This window comes from Corapipo altera, unplaced genomic scaffold, assembly GCF_003945725.1.
Source record: "Corapipo altera isolate COAL_440 unplaced genomic scaffold, ASM394572v1 0, whole genome shotgun sequence".
NCBI lineage: Eukaryota > Metazoa > Chordata > Aves > Passeriformes > Pipridae > Corapipo > Corapipo altera.
This window is the reverse complement of record NW_020884872.1, coordinates 50562713-50586102: the sequence shown is the minus strand read 5'-3', so window position 1 is coordinate 50586102 and position 23390 is coordinate 50562713. Positions and strand designations below refer to the sequence as shown.

General features: G+C 39.1%; 1 protein-coding gene across 6 annotated transcripts in view; it reads right to left on the bottom strand.

Annotated features, from left to right (window-relative positions):
- The window catches only part of TBC1D4 (TBC1 domain family member 4), a 100543-nt gene that overhangs the window by 14312 nt on the left and 62841 nt on the right, over positions 1–23390 (bottom strand). For 3 of the 6 annotated variants that reach the window (XM_027646697.1, XM_027646730.1, XM_027646738.1), the window contains exons 6-15: positions 21798–21889; positions 20882–20992; positions 19681–19800; positions 16070–16144; positions 14851–15077; positions 12930–13079; positions 6159–6319; positions 5052–5261; positions 2489–2491; positions 656–814 (exon numbers count right to left, since the gene is read on the bottom strand). In XM_027646697.1, the coding sequence (XP_027502498.1) occupies positions 656–814; positions 2489–2491; positions 5052–5261; positions 6159–6319; positions 12930–13079; positions 14851–15077; positions 16070–16144; positions 19681–19800; positions 20882–20992; positions 21798–21889 (1308 nt within the window). The remainder of the gene's footprint in view (positions 1–655; positions 815–2488; positions 2492–5051; positions 5262–6158; positions 6320–12929; positions 13080–14850; positions 15078–16069; positions 16145–19680; positions 19801–20881; positions 20993–21797; positions 21890–23390) is intronic. The other 3 variants (XM_027646704.1, XM_027646712.1, XM_027646722.1) reach the window with 3 other exon arrangements.

Here is a 23390-nt window from a genome sequence, read left to right as displayed (position 1 = left end):
ACACTGAATTATTTTCAGCATCTGTAACACAGATATAAGACTCTATGGAAGAGGAAAAAGCAGTATAGTCAGACCCAATATCTGCATTATACTAACAAGGCCCTTAGGATACCCTCTTGGCCTATGGCTATCCACATACTTCAAGCCAAAATCCCCAGTCTTTCACTCCAGAAAATGGAATACTAAATAACCATATTCCAAATCTACAAGATGTGGTCGTTCTGACTCTCCAAAGCTTGGCTGTGATTCCCCTAGGTTTTGGGCACAGTCCACAGGAGACATTGTGGTCCAGCCTTCTGGGTAAGTAAGTAAAATTAGATCATCTGAAACTCAGAGTCCATTGGATCCACTGATCAGAAACCAGAAGGTTACAGTGTTAGACACAGAGGCTCCAAGTTCAATCTTGAATGTAGCAATATGTAGGAACAAGAAGCTACTTCCAGGAGTATGACTATACATGCTTCTACATTGCTGACGTTGTAAGCTGCAAACACAGTGGAACTAATTTTCTGTTTGGCAGCAGAAAGTGCACCTGTGAAGGTAATTTTTTGCTACTGTAAAACGTGTATTGATGGTAGATTTCTTCTGGTATCAAAAAGGAACAAAAAAATACAATCTTCAGACTTCATAGCTAAAAGCCCTCCTACATAAATACCTTCTTTTAAAGTGGAATGAATATCTTCCATGTCACATCGGATTTTGGCTCTGCAGTTTAGTAACTTCTTATCCCAAACATTTATGGCATCTTTCTGACATGTACCAACTTCATCATAGTCCAGTTTTACTTTTCTTGATTGAAGCTCATCTCTGCTTGCTAGAGCACAGAATACAAAAGAAGAGCACATGGAAAACCAGAATATCAGAAAATTACAAGACACAACAAATACACAAACCCCATTCAATTTAGAATAGTTCTTTGATAATCTGACTAGGGATAAATGCTCCTTCTACAATTCACTAGTTTATAGCTCAGATGGGGCCAGCGTTTTGTAATAAGATCCTGCAGGTAACAGTGTAACTTCTGTTATTGGGTCATGAACATGAGTAATTCATGGAGCAAACAAAACCCACTTTTTTAGGCCTGGGGCGGGAAGAAAAACCCACTCAACACAACTTCACAACACCTGCTGCTTCTTTCAACAGCAAAAACACCTTTGATCATTTTACTCTTATTTATATTAAACATTACAATTGTTTTAGTATGGAAAGTCCCAAACATATGAACGTATTAGAGGTTTAGGCAAGCAAGCTAGGCAAATCTTCTGAATGAAGTCAGTCACACTGGTTCCAGTTCTTACGTGTCCCTTAAGAGAGTGATAAGAGCTCTTGGCAGCACTAACTGGCATCATCAGGCTGACTAGAGTAAACAGAATGAAACCAATGTAAACCATATTCAGAAAAGTACATTTGTGCTGAAGCACAGAACTCCTGTTGCTATAAACATAAAAGGTTTGCTGCATAGGACTACCTGTGGTGCAAAAACTTTATTCCAGAGGACTCACTATTTCTGAAATAAAGTGGCATTGGTATTTCATGGAGGAAGAGCTTTCATTTCCATTACCGAGAAATTAAGTGTGGGTATTTTATCATACATAATACATGTGCAGGAAAGCACTCCAATTCCTCTTACTACTAGTGTAAAAAACTGCAATCTAGACTTGAATGTGTCTTAATTTAGAGAGGTATATTTAATCATCATTGGACTGAATTGTACATTCCACAGTATGACCTCAGAAAGCTGCAGTCCAGTTTATCCCAAATTTGCCTTGATCTGTGTGCAGTACTTGCCCCTTGCAGGAGCCTCCTTCCTCTTACAAACATACACCCTTTTCCCATCATCACCTCTAGGTAAAAGCAAACTCTTGCTCAACCTGCAAAACAAGACAATCTGTTCCTTTGCCTACTGATCTCACTTGAAAGAGAGTCAATATTGGATGAATCCATAGAATCATTGCCTAGCCCTCTTCAAAAATGACAAATTATTTCCAGAAGCTTTATGTTACACCTCTGAGAACTTACCTGTTCAATAATACAGGAGGCCTTGTAGAAGCAAGCATTATACAAGGTGTGGTACACTGCCATAAAAATGGGAATGTGATCTTACCACAGGATTTTGCAGTTCAGTTGGGGTGATTTTAAATGCAAGTCTATTGTTGTACCATTTCACTCAAGAATGCTCACTCTTGTAAGCAGTATGCAACAGATTCAAGACAGCACTAACATATTTCAGTGTGACAATGAACTCCAAGATTAACTATGCAGTTAACCCTAGTGAAAGTCAGCAAGCTTGACTGTTGGTCATACTTGTTCTACCTACTATTCTACCCTTGGTTGCTTTCAACCATCCTTGTTAACATTCTTCCAAATCATTGCTAAGTGGTCCAGCATTTTTTGCAGCTCTTATATTTCTAGGTGATCTACAGGAAGAAGCAGCTTCTAGATTCTTAGGGAAAAAAAAAAGCAAGTTTGTGCAATTGACAGAACTTACCTTCTGTAAAACAAAGAGCTAATAGTATTCGAGTCTCCTCGACAGCAAAAGGAATAGGAAAAGAGGTTCTATTAATATTTTGTAAATTAAAGCCAATAAAAGACTAACAGAAAACCAGTAGAAACAATTCCATAGCAATTTTGGTCTTAAGCCAGTTGTACAGAGGTAATAAATTCACAGCTAGGAACCTGGCTTCAAGTAAAGAAATTTCTGCATTTCTGTTACTACATCTCCCTTTCCTGAGATCTGCATTTAATTATATGCTAGGATGCCAAGAACTACCCAAACCAACACTTGTTTGGAATGTATCAGTTCTGTGCATGTCCTGTCCATAAAATGGCCCATGTTCTAACAACTCACAGGAAGGAAACCTACAGCTAGGAGTTCAGACAGTTTACTTTTCACCCTTTGAAAATAAGATGTTGAATTTTAGCTGGCCAGAGCACCGGTTTCACCAGCAGTATTTACGAACCTGAATTACAGGCATGAGACAAGCTCCTTGCAGCACAAATCAAGAATGGGGCTGGCAAATGAGCACCAGTTTGGAGGCCCTACTGCCAACACTCCTGTTTGCACCACAAACGATCAGGTAGGAAGAACTTGCTTTCTACACATCCATTACAGAATGAAAATAACTTGTCACTGAGTCTTAAGGAACTGGATTGATTCAACAGTTTTCAGTATCTCCATACAGGGCAAGTACGGCAGAGAGTTTGTCCCTCAGCAGCTCAAAATAACAGAGGGAATAACATGAAATCAGTAACTACAGCAGATGTTCAGATTCCTCACCCCACAACTGACTGTGTGTTAAAACGGTTTATGAAATGAAGATTTTGGCTGAAGTTAAAACAGACTTCTCTCTAATGTTCCCTCTGAACCTAGGAGTTTCCACAGAAGTGTGTGTCAACAGGGAGAAAAACTGTATGGAGAAACTGCACAGAGAAATACACTACACATGTGGGAAATACATTCAAGGATGCACTCTTGTTGGGACATGGAAAGACTTCTGTCCTATTTTTTTTTCCTCTCCTTGCCTTCTCAGTAAGCAAGACTAAACAAGGAAAAAGAGTTAACTGACCTTAAAAAGATAATTATGTTTTGTCAGAAGAATCATATTACCATACAATAACATTATATAGCTGTGAGGGACTGAAAAAAGTTATTAAAAAGTTATTACTGGTTTGAAACAACTTGGGGGGGGTGGGGGTAAGAGGACTGATTGGGTTCTGCCCAGGGGGAATGGTGCTTTGCTCCCCCATAACCTGCCTCCTTGAGAGCCACTGGTGCAGCTGTCAGTCACTGGCACATAAGGAGCACTGCCCCATCCCCACCACCATCCTGTCCCTTTAGTCCAGCCCAGAATGACTATTAGACATTGGCACACCTGAAACCCTACACCACACTGCCTGAAGCCCCTAACCCAGCTCCACATGGCTGACAGAGCTCCCATGTGCCCCTCTCTCTCTCTCACTTCTTCCTCTTCTCCTAATTCCTTTCCTTGATATTTGGGTAATTTAACCATAGATAGGCTGGAATTTGCTAAGTCAAGCTTTGTGAAATGCAATATGTTGATTGAATGCTTGTTTTAAACTTTTGCCAAGTTAGCTTATTTTCCAAAGTTTATGTGTTATTTTCACCCCCTGAGAAGTGTCATAGTGTTTCTCTTGTGGGTGGTCTTGAGGTCTAAAAGAACCGAGAAGGCCTCCTTTAATAACTACCTCATGTGGGTTTTGGGAGCCTTGTACCTTTTTTAACATAAAACCCCTCCAATGAGCTCATGAACCAAGACTGGGATGTTACAACAGCATACAGAAAAAGATGAGGGCAGCAATTCCAGAGAGGACACTTGAAATTTTCAGCTTGCACTGAAAGCTTGTTACGTCTATTATACTGAAGAATTTCTATATGCTAGGACAGACATTGCACCTTATCTTTTATTTGCGTGAGTCTTGATCATTCATAATAAAATATCTTAACTGTTGCTCAGGTAGCTGACGATCAGAATGGTTAATTTCAGATCCCTCGCTAACAGCACTCAATTTCCAGTCTACAGGTGCTCATGTTCCAAAAAACAGAACTTTCTGACATACATCAAGAGCCAGTTGCTCAAAAATCATATTTGGATTCAAGTATTAATAAATTACCACTGTGATATGGTTAATGAAGGACAAAAAGCCTGGAGAGAAATACCATGAGTTGCAAAGGACTGAAACGAGATAGAGAGGGTAAGGTTTACTATACCTAAGTGTTCACAGAGCACCTGTTTTCACTTCACATAGAACTCCTACACTTAGAACACAGACTGTAGCAACTTTTGCCTAAAATGCATTAAAAAAGGAAAAGTTATTACGTTCTTCTGTAACTAAGGTGACTCACTTAAAGTCAGGCAGATAGAGAACCTGGTAGAGTGTGAGATAGGACTAAGCGAACATATTTTTTTTCTAGCACTGTTAACCAAAAAGTTACAGAACCACATCTCTGAGGTGCCCAGCACCACAAGAGTTTTAATTTTAAGGCAGCAGAATCTGCAACAGCTTTTAGGGGTATTTTCTAAATAGCTAACCTTCCAGCTTCTGGTTTTCTTTTTCCATCCGAAGTAACAGAATTTGTTGATGGATGGCTTTTCTCCACAGGCTTTGTAGTTCTTCTGAATTTTTCCTCTCTCCAGTTTTATCTGGACCATCCTCATTTTGCAATACTAGAACAAGAGGGTCCTCCTCCAGGGGTGGAGCAAGAGGGGATAAGGGTAACAATTCACTTCCATCATGACCATCTGCAAAGAATCATAAAGCTATTACAGGAAAATCAGATTGTTTAACATATCATGAAAAACTATGTCACAACAGAACAAAAATAGCTGTCTTCCACATTCAGCAGAGATGTGCTTATTCCAAAGACAGAGAAAATGAAGTTCAACAGTAGAGAATTATTTTTAAACACAGTGTTTTGTTTACATTAAAATTATATTTAAATTAAATGCAGCTAAATAAGAGGTCACCCAGTATTTCAACTCTGTCCCCTGCTAGCTCTTTACAGAGTTACAATGAGGCATTTATCCATGAAGTCTCCTTTACAGCTGAGCTTGTTTACTGCTGTGATTTACCACAGGCTCTATACTAAAAGCAACTTTTTTCATCTCCTAAGCTGCACTACAGGCAGTGATGTAGCACTTTATGGTCACTAAATACAGAGTTTGTCATTTACCTATGGTTTTGAATTCCGCCAAATGGGACTTCATCAATATAGCACAATTTTAGATATGTCAGAGGCTTCTACCTTAAATGACTTAAAGCTGTAAGAATTATTAACACACTCAACAGGTGCTATGTGCACTACAAGGACAAGGCAGAAAATTTACCATTTTCTGCAAACACTCCTATTATGTACACAGGCTAGGGTAAAAATTTCCTAACTCTTAAAGAGGGTATCTTTGTCAGCACGAGGCTAGAGGTTGCAATTCATTTTATTTTGATGACAGAATCCTCTGTTCAAAGCAACAAAGACCTAAGTAGTCTAAAGCCAGTTGAACACAACTGATCTCTAGCAAGGTTCTAGCATTAATATTGTATCAAGCTGACTCCCTTCTCCCTTTTGTATTTGCACATGTCGCGGTTCACTATAGTATTAAATAACAACTGCTTGTTTATTTTCTTTAAAAGCACACACAGACCTGGATGCTGCATCTTGGAAGGAGATTTATTCATAGGTGAAGCTACCTGCAGGAATATTCTCCGCCGCCAGGAGATGCGGCGAGGTGTGAGCGTGGCCCCCACAGCATTTAGAGACTCACTGCTGCAGAAAGTTGATGTTCTTTTCTTTCCCTCCCCATCACTGAAGGAAAGAAAAAGCATATGGGGTGTTTAAAGTCAGTCATCTTTGGAGGGGAAAAAAAAATAAATCTTTATTAAGTCTGTCTAATGTACAACCAAATCTGCAGGAGCCTTTGCTGGGAAGCTTAAGAAGGGCAAAGCGTGCTGTGTGTGAGCTTCACCTTGAATACAGAAGTGCCCAATTGTTTTCTTGTAACACACTGCTGTGAAGTTGGCACTATATACCATCAGGAAGCATTCACACAGGGCTCAGTTGGAAGCTCAGAATAAAAGCTAAACTTTTGGAGCAGCTAAGAGAGAAACACGGTAATACTTAGTCTCTAAAATAGACAGCAATGGGTTTTATTTTGCCATACATTAGTCTTATGGGAGCAAACTGACGTAACACTAGATGCTGCTCTAGTGGAGCACAACACTCCATTTAGTGCCATTTTAAATGTCATGATGAGCTCACAGGTGAATATTTTATTGGAGGTAACATTCTGTCTTCTCATATAGTCTCTTTCTTATGCTTCAAGAAGTGGATGTTTTACTTGCAGAAATGATGCCAAATGTCTTCATGTTTCATCAACATCTCCAGCTGAAGGAACAGAGCCTCTGCAAACAGAGGGTACACTCAGCTCCTACACAATGACCTGAAAGGGGCTGATCTCCCCAGTTACCATGTAAAAATATATTTACACAGTAATTTTAACAGTAGCTTATGTTGCTGGAAGAAGCAAGGAGAGGATACAGGAAAGCTTTGCTGGGAGGTTATTCTAAGAGGACACACCAAGCATACCTTTCTACTGACTTCTGCCAGAAGACCTTCAGCTTTCATAAGTACTTGAGCCACTTTCAGAAATATTTCAGCGTTTTGTATTTCTGGTAGTAAAGTAGGTGCACAAATCTCATATAGCAATGGGTACGCTGATTATCTGCCACAAATCCTTCCATGTAATGTCAACAGCATGAGACACAACTACAGGCTTTTAGGAAGAGAGCATCAAACCCAGGGGGCTATGTCCACAGTTTCACTTTCATCACAGGGAAAACTGCTATATCAACACAGTAGCTACACTTAAACCTCCATCCTGCGACGAATTTCCATACTACAGTGCAAGAATCCTAAAAAGACAGATGAAAGGAAAGCCCAGCATATTCACTATGTTTTTAGTGGCAAGGCAGTTGCAGGTGATTGCAGTTTGTCAGTTGCAGTCTGTCCCCCACATCTGGCTTGCAGAAAAGGAGACATCTGCAAGGAAGGACTACACCATCTCAATCAGCACTTCATATCTCATACTCTGTGCTAAATGAACGTGCTGAATTCACCAAGTTAGAACCAGCCTTTTTGGTGACCAAAGCTGTCATTATGCTAATGATCTACAATAGCTCCCTGACATTTGTAAGTCTCAGCGAGCGAAGTGGACTCACCATCGTACCAAGGTATCAGACCTTGCTTCCATACCCTGGCAGAGAAATAACTATGTCTTCAAATTCAACTACCCAGCAGTAGGCACCACCCTTGCCCTCCTCTAAGAACAGCACTACAGGCTGGAAGCCCTGAATATCAGACAGTCTGCATTATTCTCTACTCCTGATTTAGTTTCCATTGTGTCTCAGTTCCCTATGCATCATACTAGTAGTAGGTGGTTTCGGTAGATCCCCATGTTGCATTAACCAAGACAGCAACTGTGACAATCTTCTTTGTCTAACTCTGTAAGAGTCTTTAGTGATGGGCTAACCACTGCTCGTGGTAGCTAAGCACAGACTACAACACTAATTCTGAATCCACAGGTATTGTTTTCCAAAGGTATTTCAGTCCAACAACTCTTGGAAATGAGATATTGAGTTTGGATATATAATCATTCTAATGAATATATAATCTGTTCTGTAAATATCTGTAATGGAACTACTTCTCACTATTTCAAGTCTTACATATCTCATGTTAGAACACAAAAACTGAGTCATTCCAGGGCTTACTAAATAGAAGCCACACAACAAGGGAATGAAAACATTCTTTCTACTGCTGTGTACAAAAATCTGTGTTCAGCTACTATGCCTCTAAACGTGCAGACAGTCCTATTTTGAGCTGGAAGGAATTCACAAGGATCACCAGGTCCAACTCTCAAGTGAATGGCACATATAGGGATTGAACCTGGACCCTGGTGCACCATTCTCCGACCAACTAAGCTAATCTCAGGGTTAGTGTTCAATTTACAGTAGTAAAATTAGCAGGAAAGTCAAAATAAGAAGATAGCTATTACAGGATAAGAAACTAAGCTGTTTATACCATTTGAGTCATGGAGTTGACATTGGGATGAACTAATTACATATGCTACCTCATGAAGTATGCAAATCATACAGTTCTGAGGACCTGTACTTCTGTTGTTAAAACCTCCCTCCAAAAATCCCCTGCTATTTTAAATGACTAACATTAATCACCTCCTCTTTCAAAGTGCTGTCTGATGAGTGATTAGAGGAAACCTTTTGAAAGTCTCAGGAACACACTTTACCATATTCACCCAGGAAAACACCAAGATTTAGGAAAAGGAGGCTAGAAAGGGAGCAAAGAAAGTTTTCTCATTTCAAGAAAAACAAGTCCTAGCTTAGTATCAGATCTGAAGGGGTGAAACAATATCCTACAGAGCAAAAGTACGAAGAAGTCAGAGTAAAATGGTAGTGTCTCCTATCCTAATGAAAAGGTTCAGGAGATTGGTGCAAAAGACAGTTTCCTAAACAGGGTGAGGGTAACAAAAAAAGTGTATGTGACCACTAGATATCAGCTCCCTACAAAATGATGAGGTTTATTAATGTGAGTGGAGAGACTAAGAGCCAAAGCAACTCCAAAACTTCTTAAATAGAGTTCAGTCATTGCTACTGAGAAGCAGAGAAGAGCTTTCGCTACCTCCCAACTTGGGGAAAAAGACTTTCACAACTTTCCTGTCAGGGCACCAATACTGAACCTCACTCACAGAAAAAAATTCTTAAGAATTCTTAAGAAAAGACCCTGTTCTGACAACACCACAGGTGAAACATCCACATGGGAAACATGCTGCACGGTCACCTAGCAGAAGTAGTCCAATCACTAATTCCAGTTTTTAATAATGTTTTCCACTTTTAAAAAAATGTTTCTATGTCAAACTAAAGAAATTTATAACTCTCTGTAGACTATGAATTATAGACCCTAGGCACTGGGGCAAGGCAGAGGATGAGTACTTCCTGGGTTATACAGTAACATAGTCACCAAGAACAAAAAAATCATAACTACTTTCTACAAGTTCCTGTTTGGTAGAACAGACATACGAAAGAGTCAAATACTTCAACAGAGAAATTCCACAAAATGGAGGATTTCCATTTGTTTGGGGTTTAACTTAACTGTTTCTGTTTTAATCACTTAATATACCTCCCATGTAGCTCTGGAAAAATAAAACAGTGTAATACTCTATATTTAAGATAAACGCATCACAACTCATTTTGGAGAATAATGGTTCTCTGTAAGGCTACTAAGTCTCTGCTTCTGAATTAATACAGAAACCAAAATGCATTTATCAGCTTATATGCAATAAAAAGTGAAAAGCTACAATTTCAATGTAATGCCTCAAATATTTCAGTCTCTACTTTTATCCTTAAGCTGTTACAAGCAAAAACCCAAGTAAGTCAAGAGTATAGTGTACTGATTATCTCAGTTTTTTATCTCAGGTAATTGCAACTCAGTTTCCCTGAAGCATCATCTAATTCACTATTCTATCAGATAATGCATAGTATGAAGATGAGACAACTACTTCAGGGGAAGGAAAAAAAATAAGGAAAGAAGAAATCTCAGAAACTTGGTCAGATTACAAACATGCTTACTGCTTGGTTTTAATTATCCAAATATCTTCCCAGAACTGTTCTTTAAAACGCTCCCTAAGACTGATATTCAAAAAACCACAAAGCTACCTCATTTCTTGTAAACTCTTTACATAATACTTACCTGAATTATTTTGCGCTTGAGTTCATGAAAGCCAACTGACTTTTGAACAAATACTGTTGCAGCTCGTGCCAAGATTTGCATTTTTCCCCATTTCACCTTCATTTAAACTTTTCTTGATTGCTGTAACTAGCAATTGAATCAATGCAACCTACTTCGCAGTTTGGAAGCTGATGGTACAAAATCCCCCAGATCAAGTACAGAATTCAACTTCCCAGTGCTTAAGCTGCAGAAATCTATATGTAAGACTAATACATTAAGTATTCCTCTCCTCTGGGTGGAAGAAAAACTAGTTTCTATCAGTTTACACCCCTCTATTGGTTTTCACTCCTGTCATATATTTTTATTCTGAATAATTACTTTCTGCTATTTTGTTTAAAGAATATTCCCAAGTATTTTACTTTGTTCATGACATGTGAAGCTGTTTTAAAAAAAGCAATCCATTCAAATTCAGGTGGTGATAATTCATCTTAAATTATCCTTGCACAATGATGCAATGAATAGAGAGTCTGAGCTAGTCAAATCTACACTTAAGGTTGTTCCATTTTTAAAAGTGCTGCTTTTATTTTTATATTAAACAAACTTTTTTACCTCTGTATTAACCAGACTTTTTTTTTAACGCTTATGTGTGCTTCTGCTCAATACTGAATGCTGCACAACACACTTGTCAAAAATCAAGATTATGTGGAGACCACTTCCACGCCAGACCTGTCTCCAGACAAATGTATTGACAATGCTGTAAAAACATTCTGAAGGCACCTATAAATATTGTGTTGTTGCACAACTTTACTATACTGCTCATTCCTTAAAGTAGAAAACTTATAGGTGTAGGAGGATTGGAACTAAATGATCTTTAAAGTCCCCTTCCAACTCAAACCATTCTGTGATTCTATAAAAAAAACCCCAAAACCCAAACCCAAACCAACAACATTCCCAGTCTCCACCAACCACCATTTGTTTATATTTGTATAGGCCCATCTGACTGCTACAAATCAAAAATCTTTCCAAACTGAACTCCAAGTGAAACTGTCTCTGCTCCTGCACATCAAAGTTCACCAGGACACCAAGAAAAGCTGTCTGCTTCATCATGTGTAATCTCAAAGTTACATAATATGGAAGTCAGACTATACAGAATTGTTCTCCAGTGTAATAGGACTAGGAAACACTTCATGAATGTGTAGTAACCATGATTATTCTGGAAAATGCACTGAAGTTTTAATTAGGGCCCCTAACAGTTAAACTGCTTAAAGTCTGCAGACTGTAAAGGACTGGCATACTAAGCTCAATTCCAACCTATCATACACTCATTTACACAAGAATGCTAAGAATACCTCACATTAAGCCTACTGGATAGACGATGGTCCTTCTCTGGAAAAACAGCCAAACGAACAAATGCACAAGAAAAAATACACTGTAAAAATTAGAACTTCCTCTCACTAATAACCTGATGGCACAACACACATTTGCAAATTTTGGCCACCGTCAGTTGGACAATATATTTCAAGCTCAAGCAATGGATTACTTCAGTGTTCAGTGACTTATCACATCAGCATTATTAATTCGGTACTTCTTTTTGACTATATTTCTTGTCTTTACTTCACAAACTCAGCTAGATGCTAACAGTTCATTCTTGCTTCTGCAATTTTGTTACCATGACAGTTCAGGCCCAGTTGCTCCCAGCAAGACCTGCAGCTAATGAGAACCCATTTTCTCAAGAGAATGTGTCTTTTCATACAAATTCAAGATGAAATGATATCAGACGTGTAAACTGTAAAACCTACATAGAAACATGATGGTCTTCTGGGAATGGTTCCTGATTTGAAGATCTCCCCACTTAGAGTTCAAAACTCCATTACAATGAAACACAGTATCTTGACCTGTCTGCATAACCAATTTTAAAAAAGAGTAATATCTTAGGACAGTCTGGAATTACCTGGGATTAAAGTACAGTTTTCATAAAATAGTCAATCCCTACATTCCCCAAATCTAGAAAGCTAGGTTTGATGGGATCCAGCTGCTGGTACAAACTGACTTGGGCATAGGTTCAGTTTGGATCAAGACTGCTAACTAAAGGGAACACAGAAAGAAAGCTGCACTGGAACACAAATTAGAGGCAGTCTATAAGAGACAGGTTATTTTTTTTGCCACTTCTCATATCTTTTCTTCTTCCCCATATCTCTTCAACTGGAAATTATTTGTTAATTCTCCCTAAGCATCTCACAGTTAGTATCACCCAGTTAACTTGGTGTTTCCCCTTCTCATGCACAGGCAACCCACACTAGTACTGTGCACTCTTCACATTGCTCTTTTCTTATTTTAACATGCCAATGATCACAGCATGCTGGTTTACATTCAGCAGAGGAAGCATTAAACTGGTGTGACACTCCTAAAATCCACTGCATTTCACATGACAAACCAATGCAGTAGATTTGCAACACTAGAACAGAAATAGGTGATAGCTACTAGATGTCAGCATAGAAGCCTCTATTTTTAACAGGTTTTTTTATCCAAAAGCCTGTTCACCTATTTGCATCACAGAAGTCTGTTAGAAATGCAGGAGCACAAGGCAGTGGGAGAGATGCTATGTGCTGCATTTCACTAGGAATCCTTTTGTTAAGCTGGTGGCACTGAAGAACTAGGCAGAAGACAACGCTCTCACCTCTTGGAGAGGTCACTTTCTGAGCGCTGGAGCAACCTTCCTGAGCCCTGGTAAAAGCTTTTCAGGAAAGAAGGGGCAGAGACAGAGGAGGGGAGACCAGGTGACGCAGATTCACTCTCACTGAGAGCGCGCCGAACCCCGACCTTAGGACTGTGCAGGCAACAAGAGAACATAGCAAATGGGTCAGCACAGATTTGGAAACAACAAAACATCCAGATTAAAGATACTGGCCAAGTACTCTATCTTTGTTTCCAAGAAGATAAAATGTACCAAGTGCGCTACAGGGCAGTTTCCCTGGTGATACTCATTTTCTTGTTACAGCTGATTTCTTTTAAGAAACTTTTCAGTGACACTGCAGAACAGGGAGACCACCTTATTTCTTTAGCTTTATTTACTTTCAAAGCAAATTCAGAAAAAATAATCTCTTAAACGTTCAGAAAATATCCTTAGAAACCTTCTTCCAATAATATGAACCGCCTTGTTTCTTCCCTTCACTTTTCTCTTGCTTTTGTAAATAAGACATTAGAAATTAGACATCATTTAAAGGCAGTATTTTTGAATAAATTTTTGTGAAGTGTTTAAATCAAGAAAGATAGTCAGCTAAACATTACTTAATAGTAGTAACAAGTGTTGGGGGGACATACGAATTAATTCACTTTCTTTTACTTAACATTTATGACTAATCCTCAATAAGAAAGAATGCAGAATATCTCAGTCTAGAACCACCACCGTTACAAACTCTTGACTGAAAATCTGATGATGATGTCACTTAATCAGAGACTGCTTAAAAGTTATTACAAAGAAATGTAGTCAGCAAGTCCTTCGGCTGGAACTGTCACAGGGTTTCCTGTTTCCATACAACATGATGAGTGGGGAAAAAAAAAACAACCGAAGTTTATCTCAGTAAAAAACACATTATTTATGTCTTCAGAAACACAATGTAACAAAGCTACCTCAAGGCTAGCTTCTTACCCCTCATCCCCTTTCATTCTCTTAAACAGATTTTTTTTCCTTCCTCTACAAGCTGGTGCAGCATTCACACTGATATATAAAACAGGTGAGAAATTATTATTTAAACCATTTTTAGAAAAAGCCCACAAAAAGTATAATTGCAGCTAAGCACTGAAACAGACAAGTAGATTGGAGAAAGTGATCCTCCAACAGGAAAAAACTCAGCTCATCTGGGCCTCAATTTTGTAAAGGTTTTGGAGTTTGTACACTCATTTACTGCAGATATCCAGGATGGAGGCAAAGAAAGTAAGTACCGCCAAAGAGACCCACAATGAACTGTGGAGACCTCTTCTACTGAGTGACGGAACTCCTGAAGGAACAGTGTTCCTCCACATGTTTATAGCTGGATAGTCTCCAAAGGGGAAAGAAATCATAGAGGAAGCTTCGGAGAAAAGCAAACAGGGAAATTACAAGCCTCAGAGTTCAGTGGAGGTGTTTAATCCTTACGATCTTATGGAAGACTCCTAACCAGTTTAAATTGGATGTACTCTCTGTGAGCTTTTACGAACACAGTGACAGACACTTGTAGCTTTTTCAACCTGGCAAAAAGCATCAGGCTACCATCTCTGCCATGTAAAGCACTGAGGACCTCTTCTCCAAAGGGCATGACTACCCATACTGCCAGAGGCTCAGCTCAGAGTTGACAAATAAATAAATAAATAAACAGATTGGTGCCAGCATCCAGCCAAATTATCAATTTGATCTATTGATGCCTCCTCTGAATGACTTTCAGGGATTAATGAGTTACTGCAAAGCACCAAACTACTTGGAGGCAGAGAAGACAGGCTGAAAATATATGAAGGGGCAAACCAGCTCTGGAGAAGTGCAGAAACAGTGTCCATAAGGAGTGAGGCTTGCGTATGGCAACGCAGGGGAGAGCAGGAGCTTGGCACAGCATTCTCTGACTCACCTTGTTGTCTCCACACAGTTCTGCCGCAGCAGCGGGGACCGGACACTCTGGGACCTCCCGTTCTGGAAGGTTATCCTCCGCTTGGCGCTGGAGGGGGGGTGGCTGAAGGTGTGTGCACGCCTCCTGAACTGGGGGGATTCTGAGTCTTCCTCAGGAAATGTCTGCCAGGCCGAGGACACGGGGGACGCTGGAGGAGTAGCTGGCGGGGAATCGCCCGGCGAAGTGTCCTGAAAGGAAGTGCTGGCGGAGTAAGGCCTGACGCTCTGTGCCCTACGAGAGCTCTCATCTAACCCACGGGCCATGCGCCGCAGCATCAGGGCACCAAAGCCTCTCCCCCTTCTGGGTCATGGCCTATTGTATGCTAATTATCACCCAAACCAGACATCCTTTGATAATTCACTCGAAACCAGCAGCATCCTTCTTAAAAAAAAAAAAAAAAAAGAGAAAGCAGAGGGAGGAATAAAAATGTATATGCAAGGCAAACAATGTATTAATTACAGCAGGCATACTCTCACAGGGATTGGCATTCCAGTTACCAGACTTTTGTCTCTTTCGGGAAAACAGGGGAATGGAAAAGACTAGGGAAACTGCTTTTAGCTAGTTTCCTCGACATATCGCGAGCATACTTCCTGTACCGTCACAGCAACATCCTGGAAGAGAGACTGTTATTACACAGCCAGTTTATGAGTAACTGTAGCAGGAAAACCTTAACAGAATCTTCACTCCTGGGAAAATCAGCAACCAACTCTCATGTGAGGTAAAACATTAAAAACAGGAAATAAAAAGAACGTGAACAGAGTTCCGCCCTCTTGCTACCATACAGCATGCCCAACAGCTGGGTTTAGGTCAAAAATTCTTACTTCCCTAAATCAACTATTACTAAAGAAAGGATTCTTCACCTTCAGAGCACTTCCTTCTGTTGAGACATGACCTTTTTAAATTACTTCAGTAAAACAAGGCAGAAACTTAACAGAAACTCCTTGTTTTTGTAAAGCAAAAGAAATGTAGAAAAAAACCCGACTGACAACCAGATTAAAGCTGAAGATTCAAGTCAACATAAACCCCAGCTTTCTTACACCCCCTGACTCCCAGTGGAAATTCTTCTTTGAGTTTTGTAAATTGGTGTGCTTTGTGCTACTTCCTTCCAGAGTGCCATATTCACACTTCATTAACACCCGTACATGAAAACGTGCCAATTTAAACTAAGCTCCTTACGTACTTTGTCAGAAGCAAGGCTGTTGTAGCGCTCAAAGCTGTCCACACTTCCCAGGCGGCCTCGCATTCTGTTGGCTCCCTGCAAAAAAAAGGGCAAGTAACCTAACCTGGTCTTTTTCCTCTTTTTCTGAAGGTTAAGCAAAGATGGCAACAGCTGTGCAAGTAAACACAGGACTGTTCAGGCACAAGACAAGTTTGACATAAGACCACAGCTGATGGAGCAAGCACAGGATTTTACAAGCAGTGACATCTTTAGCTGGTCAAACTGTACCTTCTCCCATATTGCTACCAGGAGCTTTAAACCTGCAACTCTATTGTCTGAATCAACTGAATATTTCCTGATACATCTCAGGCAAAATAGCTGAGTTGGCTTAAAAAGCTGAGTTCAAAAAACTCCAGACTTCAGTACTGTGCACGCACTGCTGCTAATGGATGCATGTGACACACTGTAATATCAACACAATTTGTTCCATATCTAGACATTTCAGACCAATTCAGTCCACCTGCGCAAAAGTAGTTAAAGTACTAAAACTGGGAAAAAACGTTCTTTGGCTGCAAATCCATCCAAATAGCACAAGACACAAACAAGACTTTTCATTTATAGTTCAGATAAACCTGACAAGAATTTGCCAGAAATTAATGTTAGAGGACCTTTGCTGAACTTGTAATGGTCCTTTGGTTTCACAAGAAGAGGTGATAGATCAGCAATACTTTTGAATACCTTTCACTCCTAACTTTAACTCCCTGGTGATGTATGCTGTTGGACACTTCTGACTGCTGAAGTAAGTTGCTTTCAGTACTTTATCAGGAGAAAAATAGCCTAGGTTTTAGGAAAACTGTGGACAGAACTCCTCTTGGTATGCTTGCAACTCCAGAGGAAGTTTTGTTAACATCAGCAGTATTTATTTAGCCTACTTTTCCCTAGTAAGGGTTATTTTCTAGACTCAGAGTGCCCTTTAAGTACCTTATTCCATTTAAGCACATTACCAATAAATACTCTGCCTGAAGCATCTCTTCACTGACCCTCACAATAAAACAAGAGGAAAGAATAACTCACTACCTTTGAAAGCACACGCTTTTGGCATTGTAATAAGGGCTTTTTGGTTAAGAAAGAACAACAACAGAAGAGGTTAGCGCAGCATGGGCTGGAAGAAATCTGTTCATGAGATCAAAGAAAGGTTATACTTATTTTCCTGAGGTACCTCATTAGGAAGTCATGGCCTGTTTTCAGTTCAAACCTCACAAAAATAAGATCAGTCCAGAAATACAAAGAAGTGAAAAAGTGACATTCCTCTGGGACTAAGCAAAGCCAGAAACCAGCATGTTTCCCTATGGTAAGTAGTGAGTAGCCACTCCTTCAAGCAGCTTAAAATGTCACTTGATGCTATTTACCTAGTTAAGAAGCCATCCACTTAAAGTGTTCCTAAATATCTGGTTACTACATACTTCTTTTTAACTTTGCTAAGACTGAGGCTGTCTAAGTCTCTCCCCAACATATACTGACTTTTACTTTTTATATAAACCTTTTTATCTACAAAAAGATGCTGAATGCCAACTTAAAAAAAAAAAAAAAGCCCAAAACCAACTTAAGTTTTTTCTTGGTCTCTTCATTCCTAAATGTACGTTTACATAAAGATGGTAACATGCATAATTAGCATCCATTACAAGATCAATACCATTTGCACCTGGCTTAAGGAGGAAAAACTCACCACAGCAATAGGTATTTAGTGCTTAAATACCTTTAGGAATTAACCATTACCCATTAAGTTTGTTGTAATAGCCTGATGAAGAATATGAACCATTGAAACAGTTATTGTGTATAACATGTATGCACATAACACAGTGCCAAATGCAGAGAGATACTTGTATATACTTGCTTTAATCAAATAATTAGTGGTTGAGCTGCACTGCAAATAATTTTTCTTGGTCTTGCATTGTGTAACCTTTAAGTGGATCAGCAAGAATGAACCCCTACATGTACCATATTTCCTGCAACATACTGCTGTTTCTGATCTATTGCACTGTGAGGTTAAAGATGAAACAACATTCCTCACAACAGCAAGTCCACTTCATAAATAGCAAACTTGAAACTGCCTTAATCCAAATTCAGGTGTCCCCTTCTCTTGAACTCAATCATGGACTGTGTACATCCTTACATTATAATATGCAGCATGTCAAAGTGGCCCTGGTGAGAAGAAAGATACTACATAAAAAACCCTCAACAACTATTTTTAAGAAATTTCCCTTTAGAGACTTTTCAATTTAAGCAGTGTACTTTGTCCAAATGATTTTTCCTTGACATGACCAGAGTGCCAGTATGCCTGTATATGCTTTACCGAGTTATTTCAGTGATGTACACTTGTTCCATAACCACTGTGGTTCGTGACCCACCATCAGAGCTAGATTACTTTCCAGTCACATGTCCTTTGGATGTGGAAAAGAAATCAGACTCAGCAAAGGCCCAACTGTAGCTGTGACCATTTGACGATATTCCAAACTGCCAAAATTACCCAGTCTTCTGACTGTCATCACTCTCTTTTGTGCATGCTCTATCCCTCTCTTTCTCTTTCTCCATATTCAGACCAAATTCCTAGCTTGTTAAACTTGCTACACAGCAGAGGTCATATTTGACCAGGAGAGTACTAATGCTAGTTTCAGCAGAAGACCAAATTGACACCTAACTGTAAGTTCTAAGGGTTCTCTCTGGCAAACACTATTTTGTTTCCTTTATAGGGAACATCTGTGGCATTCTACGTTTGTAGGTTACGTTATGACATGCCTAGGAAGCTGCAGGACAAGTGCAACTTAGTGCTTGATTTAGCATGGTACTTTTAAAATTACTAGCAGAAGGAACTTAATTTCACTACTCCAAGTTATATTTAGACCTCACCATCCAGTACTCACAGCTCATCACACTTTCTCTGTAATGACACTTTGGATTCCAGGCACCCAGCCTTCTTCAGTTACTCCTCTATATGCCTCTCCTCTGACTCAACCTACTAAGCAAGGGGACACTAAGCAAAATTTGCAATTCAGACTTCTTTATTAAAAGGCTATTTCATATAAGAGAGTTTCAGTAATTATCTGGCTAGGAACATTAAAATGAAGAACAACTCGCTTTCTAAGACTATTGCTTATTTATTCCCTGCAAAAGGAACTTTGTAACTACCTTCTGAAGATTCTTGGTGCCTACTAGAAGCACTTTTAGCTATGAGACCTAAAGCATTACTTCTCAGAAAGGAAAGATTTCCACTGTATGCAGGTACACTTATTCACACATTCAAAAAATGATGTCTCTTTATGGGATCATAAGAGATAAAATTAAGTTTTATTCTGAAGCAACACATCTGATAATGCTCAACTAACTGGCCACCTACAATGAATGTTCATTATTCAGAAATTTGTCCTTTTTCCACCCTGTACATGTGGCCTTACCATAAACTTTCTAGTGCAGTTAAGTCACAATCAACCCAGCTGTAACTCTCAGATTTCACAATAGGGTTATTACTTCATTAAGCATTTATCAGACTGAGGCCAAAACAACAAAAAAATCTGATAGGTCTTTACTGTCAAGGGTATCTGGGAGAGCTGATGACAATGAGTTGTTAATCTTACCCTCGAGAAGATATTTTCCAGAGAGCTAGTCAAGGATTTCTTGGCCTTGTTTTTCAGAATGTCAAGTTTAAACCTGCCACCACTGGTGGTGCTTTCTGGAATCGAACTGTTAGAAATGACCTGTTGAAATGAGCAAGGACACAACTCAGCTTTGGCAATTCTTTTTTTAATCACAAAGACTATTTCCAACGACTAGAGCTGAAACCAAGTTACATAATAAAGAATATACTGTTGGCTCTTATTAAAAGAACACCATAAACCCATCACCCCTCTCCAAAAAAACAAACCCAAACAAAAAGCCAGAACACACTCCCAAAAAACCAAATCCATAGTTAAATGCACATTCCATCCCTAAAGGCTATATTGTAAAAGTATATCAATTTAACAATACTGTTACATGTTTCCTTTGCAAGAGGAGTTCATAGTTTAAAATGAAACCTGTGCGGGGAAGTGGCAGGCCTGTTAAGCCCCTAGAAGTTGAACCCATAGACAAACATAACATATTGGATGGCATAAGACGGTTCCCGTGAGAGCAGAGAAGCTAATTAACCATTCCCATGAACAGAGCAGCCTCGAGAAGCTGGAAGTTAATTGGAAAGGTGATAAGTAGGTTTAGGGAGGATAAAATGTACAAGGACAAGAATGTTGGTGCAGGCGCATAGTGATGATGTTTTGTAGAAATTATGCTATTTACAGAAAGTGTGTGAGAAAACGTGGGCTAGCTGTCCTAATAAAGGATGCTGCTGCGCTGACGTGGCAGACAGCTCTTGTCTCAACTCCTTGTGCAGCGTGTGTATGTGTGTGTGCTTTTCTGTTGGCCAAACCTAACTACTACGATAGATACCCTGCGACAGAAACCAATGCTCTCTTCGTTTCTATTCTCCCTGAATATAACCGCTTGGGAGGGGGAATCAAGGAAGAAAGAAAAAGAAGAGGTATACTCACACTGTAAAGAAATATAGATCTAAAAGTATTTGGTTATCTTTCTTCCCTTCTTTTCTTCCCCCCTCAGCTTATAAAACCCAAACATGTCACTATAAATTAAATCAAATTCTTCTCTCACAATCCTCTCTTAATTGCAATATCCAGCTTCAGTTACTCCTGACCAAGTAAAGTAGTGGTCCTGCTAGGACCATACACATTAATACTGATTTTAATAGAGTGGGAAGAGGGAGAGGGATAATACAAAAATAAGCTTTACCGATGGTGCTTCACCAATGTGAATGTGCGTTTTCTGCTTAGTTTCACAGAGTTGACGGAGATGTAAGATCACAAGTTCATTTTCTTCCTGGTCATTGTCAGGCTTCATTTTCTGTCAGTAACAGCAAAGAAAGGAAAATTTGTCTTTCAATTCATGATTTGATTATTTTTTCTTCCATATGTATATATTCTTTGAAATTAATATACTACTACATCAAATCCCAGAGTGCGCTACTATTGTGTCAAATTGCAATACTGTCTGTGTGCTGTCATTCTCCTGAGCAAAACAGAACTAAAATGGAAACACCTTACAGGTTGTGGAGAAAAGGGAGCCTTACGCCCATACATTTTGTTTTCTAAAATTGTTTGCCAGTGTATAGTCTCATAAGTGGCATAAGGAACCCAGGAAAACCAAACAGCCATTCTATTCTTCAGGTAACTAGAGAGGAGCAGAGCCTTTGGAAGCCTAAATCATTGTATACTTCATCCACTTAAGTACATCTGCTTACACAAGAATGTTGTGTACAAATAAGTAAAAAAAGACAAAATCTAAAAATGCCAGACATGTTCCTGATACCTGCATGTCTCACCTGCTTTCAACCCACTCCCACATCATTTTCAGGTGCGAAAATGTGTTTACAGATGAAAAACTAAGCTCAGAAAAAAAAATACACTCTGGGTAAGAACACAGAGCATCTCAGCAAACTTGGGAAACAAAACTTTTCCAATAGCAGTGTATCATACATGGGTTAAGTTGGAGCATGATATTTCAGTATGAAATGTTTGGTGGAAAAGCAGTAAATTCTAAATCAACTACATAACAAATGTAGTAAATAAATGTAATCAAAAGCAAGAAAATCTAGTTAATTTTATCATGGTCTTTTTCAAATTTGGAAGAACAGCTTCTAAGGTATTACCTGAACACGTTCAAAAATGTCTGCTTGCTCATTATCAGTTAGTGATGACAGATGTCTCTGAATTACAAGTTTGGCTCTTGGTGGATAGAGTCCTGGGAAAAGAAAGGACCATTAAAGCTTCTAGATTCTCAAATGATCTCTCAAAAAACTTTTGAGAAAAATGACAGCAGAAAATATAAACCTGCATTTGAGTTCCTACAAGTTTAATGTATGACAGTTGTATATCCACAGTATACATGATAAAAATTAATTCAGATTTTGCTAACCACATGGTTTTGTCTTCTTTCTTTAGCAGTAAAAATACAAGTAGCAGCAGCTTAGTGGCTGGTTCCTATGTAAAAGGTTGTGCTCCCTACCCCACTGATGGTTTCTGTCCTAGTACCAAAAGATCACTGACAGCTCGAAATCTGACAACTGTATGGGAGAGGAGGAAGAGAGGAACAGATCAGGGTTATAACTGAGAGATAATCCATGCACAGGATACTTGGAAGTTTTCAGATGCTTCTAACTGAAAGACTTAGATGCATTTCTGCACAAGGAAATGATAAGGTAGAGGTCATAACAGAGAACTGAAGACACTTTAAAAAGCAAGAGCTGCATAAAAGCTGTGGAATAAAGGGAAGAATTTCTGATATTCAATAAAAAGTGCAAATTTTCTCACAGAGCTCATTCTAGGAAGCTACAAAAAATGTGGGTGAAAACAAATCCCAGATGAAGATATGTTTTTTCCATCCAAGGCACAAACTGTTCATAGAAAACTGCAACCAGAACAGATAAAAGACTTTTCCAAAGTCATGAAGCTTTAGGTTTGATTTTGACAAACTTCAGACTCAAAACAAAGCAGATGGATAAAAACAAAGGGACACTAAAGCCTTTCAGTCAGTAAGTACGAAGTTTATGAAACTACTATTATGGTACTCTAGTTGTTGTCCTAGGAGAGATTTTATTTTAATACTGGATACTTATCCTGTAAGTACCTGTGTTCAGTATACTTAACTGCCTTATACAGCAGCCTCTACAGTCTTTCATTTACAGAAGGCTTTCCCAGTTAAACTTTATCACTTCCAAATATGTGTTGTTAAACCCAGAAAATACCAGTCACAACCTAACAAAATTTCACTCCACTAGGATTTTATACTTCGCTTGTCATCCACCAGAGGGAAGCAAGTTGCAACAGTGACTTTCAGTGAATGGGAGAACAGGTAATATCGAGCACCATCATCACCAGACCAGAAGATACAAGACTATTTGCTTTTTATAACACACTTGCCTTTTTTTTTGCATACAATACTTTGCAAGGACACATAGCAGAGTGACTATAAAAACAGGATCCTAACTTTTTTGTTTTAAATTCTATCTTGTAAGAGTTTTTACATGTGTTTTGGTATTCTTCATTTTCAGAGAAACTACAAAGATTTGTCTATTCATATTTGAAGTCAGGTAGTTGCCTTAACTTTATTTATTAGATATGGCCTGAAGTTGTGTTAGGGAGGTTTAGGTTGGATATTAGAAAAAAGTTCTTCACCCAGATGCTGGTTGCATGCTGGAACAGGCTCCCAGGGAAGTGGTCACAGCACTAAGCCTGACAGAGTT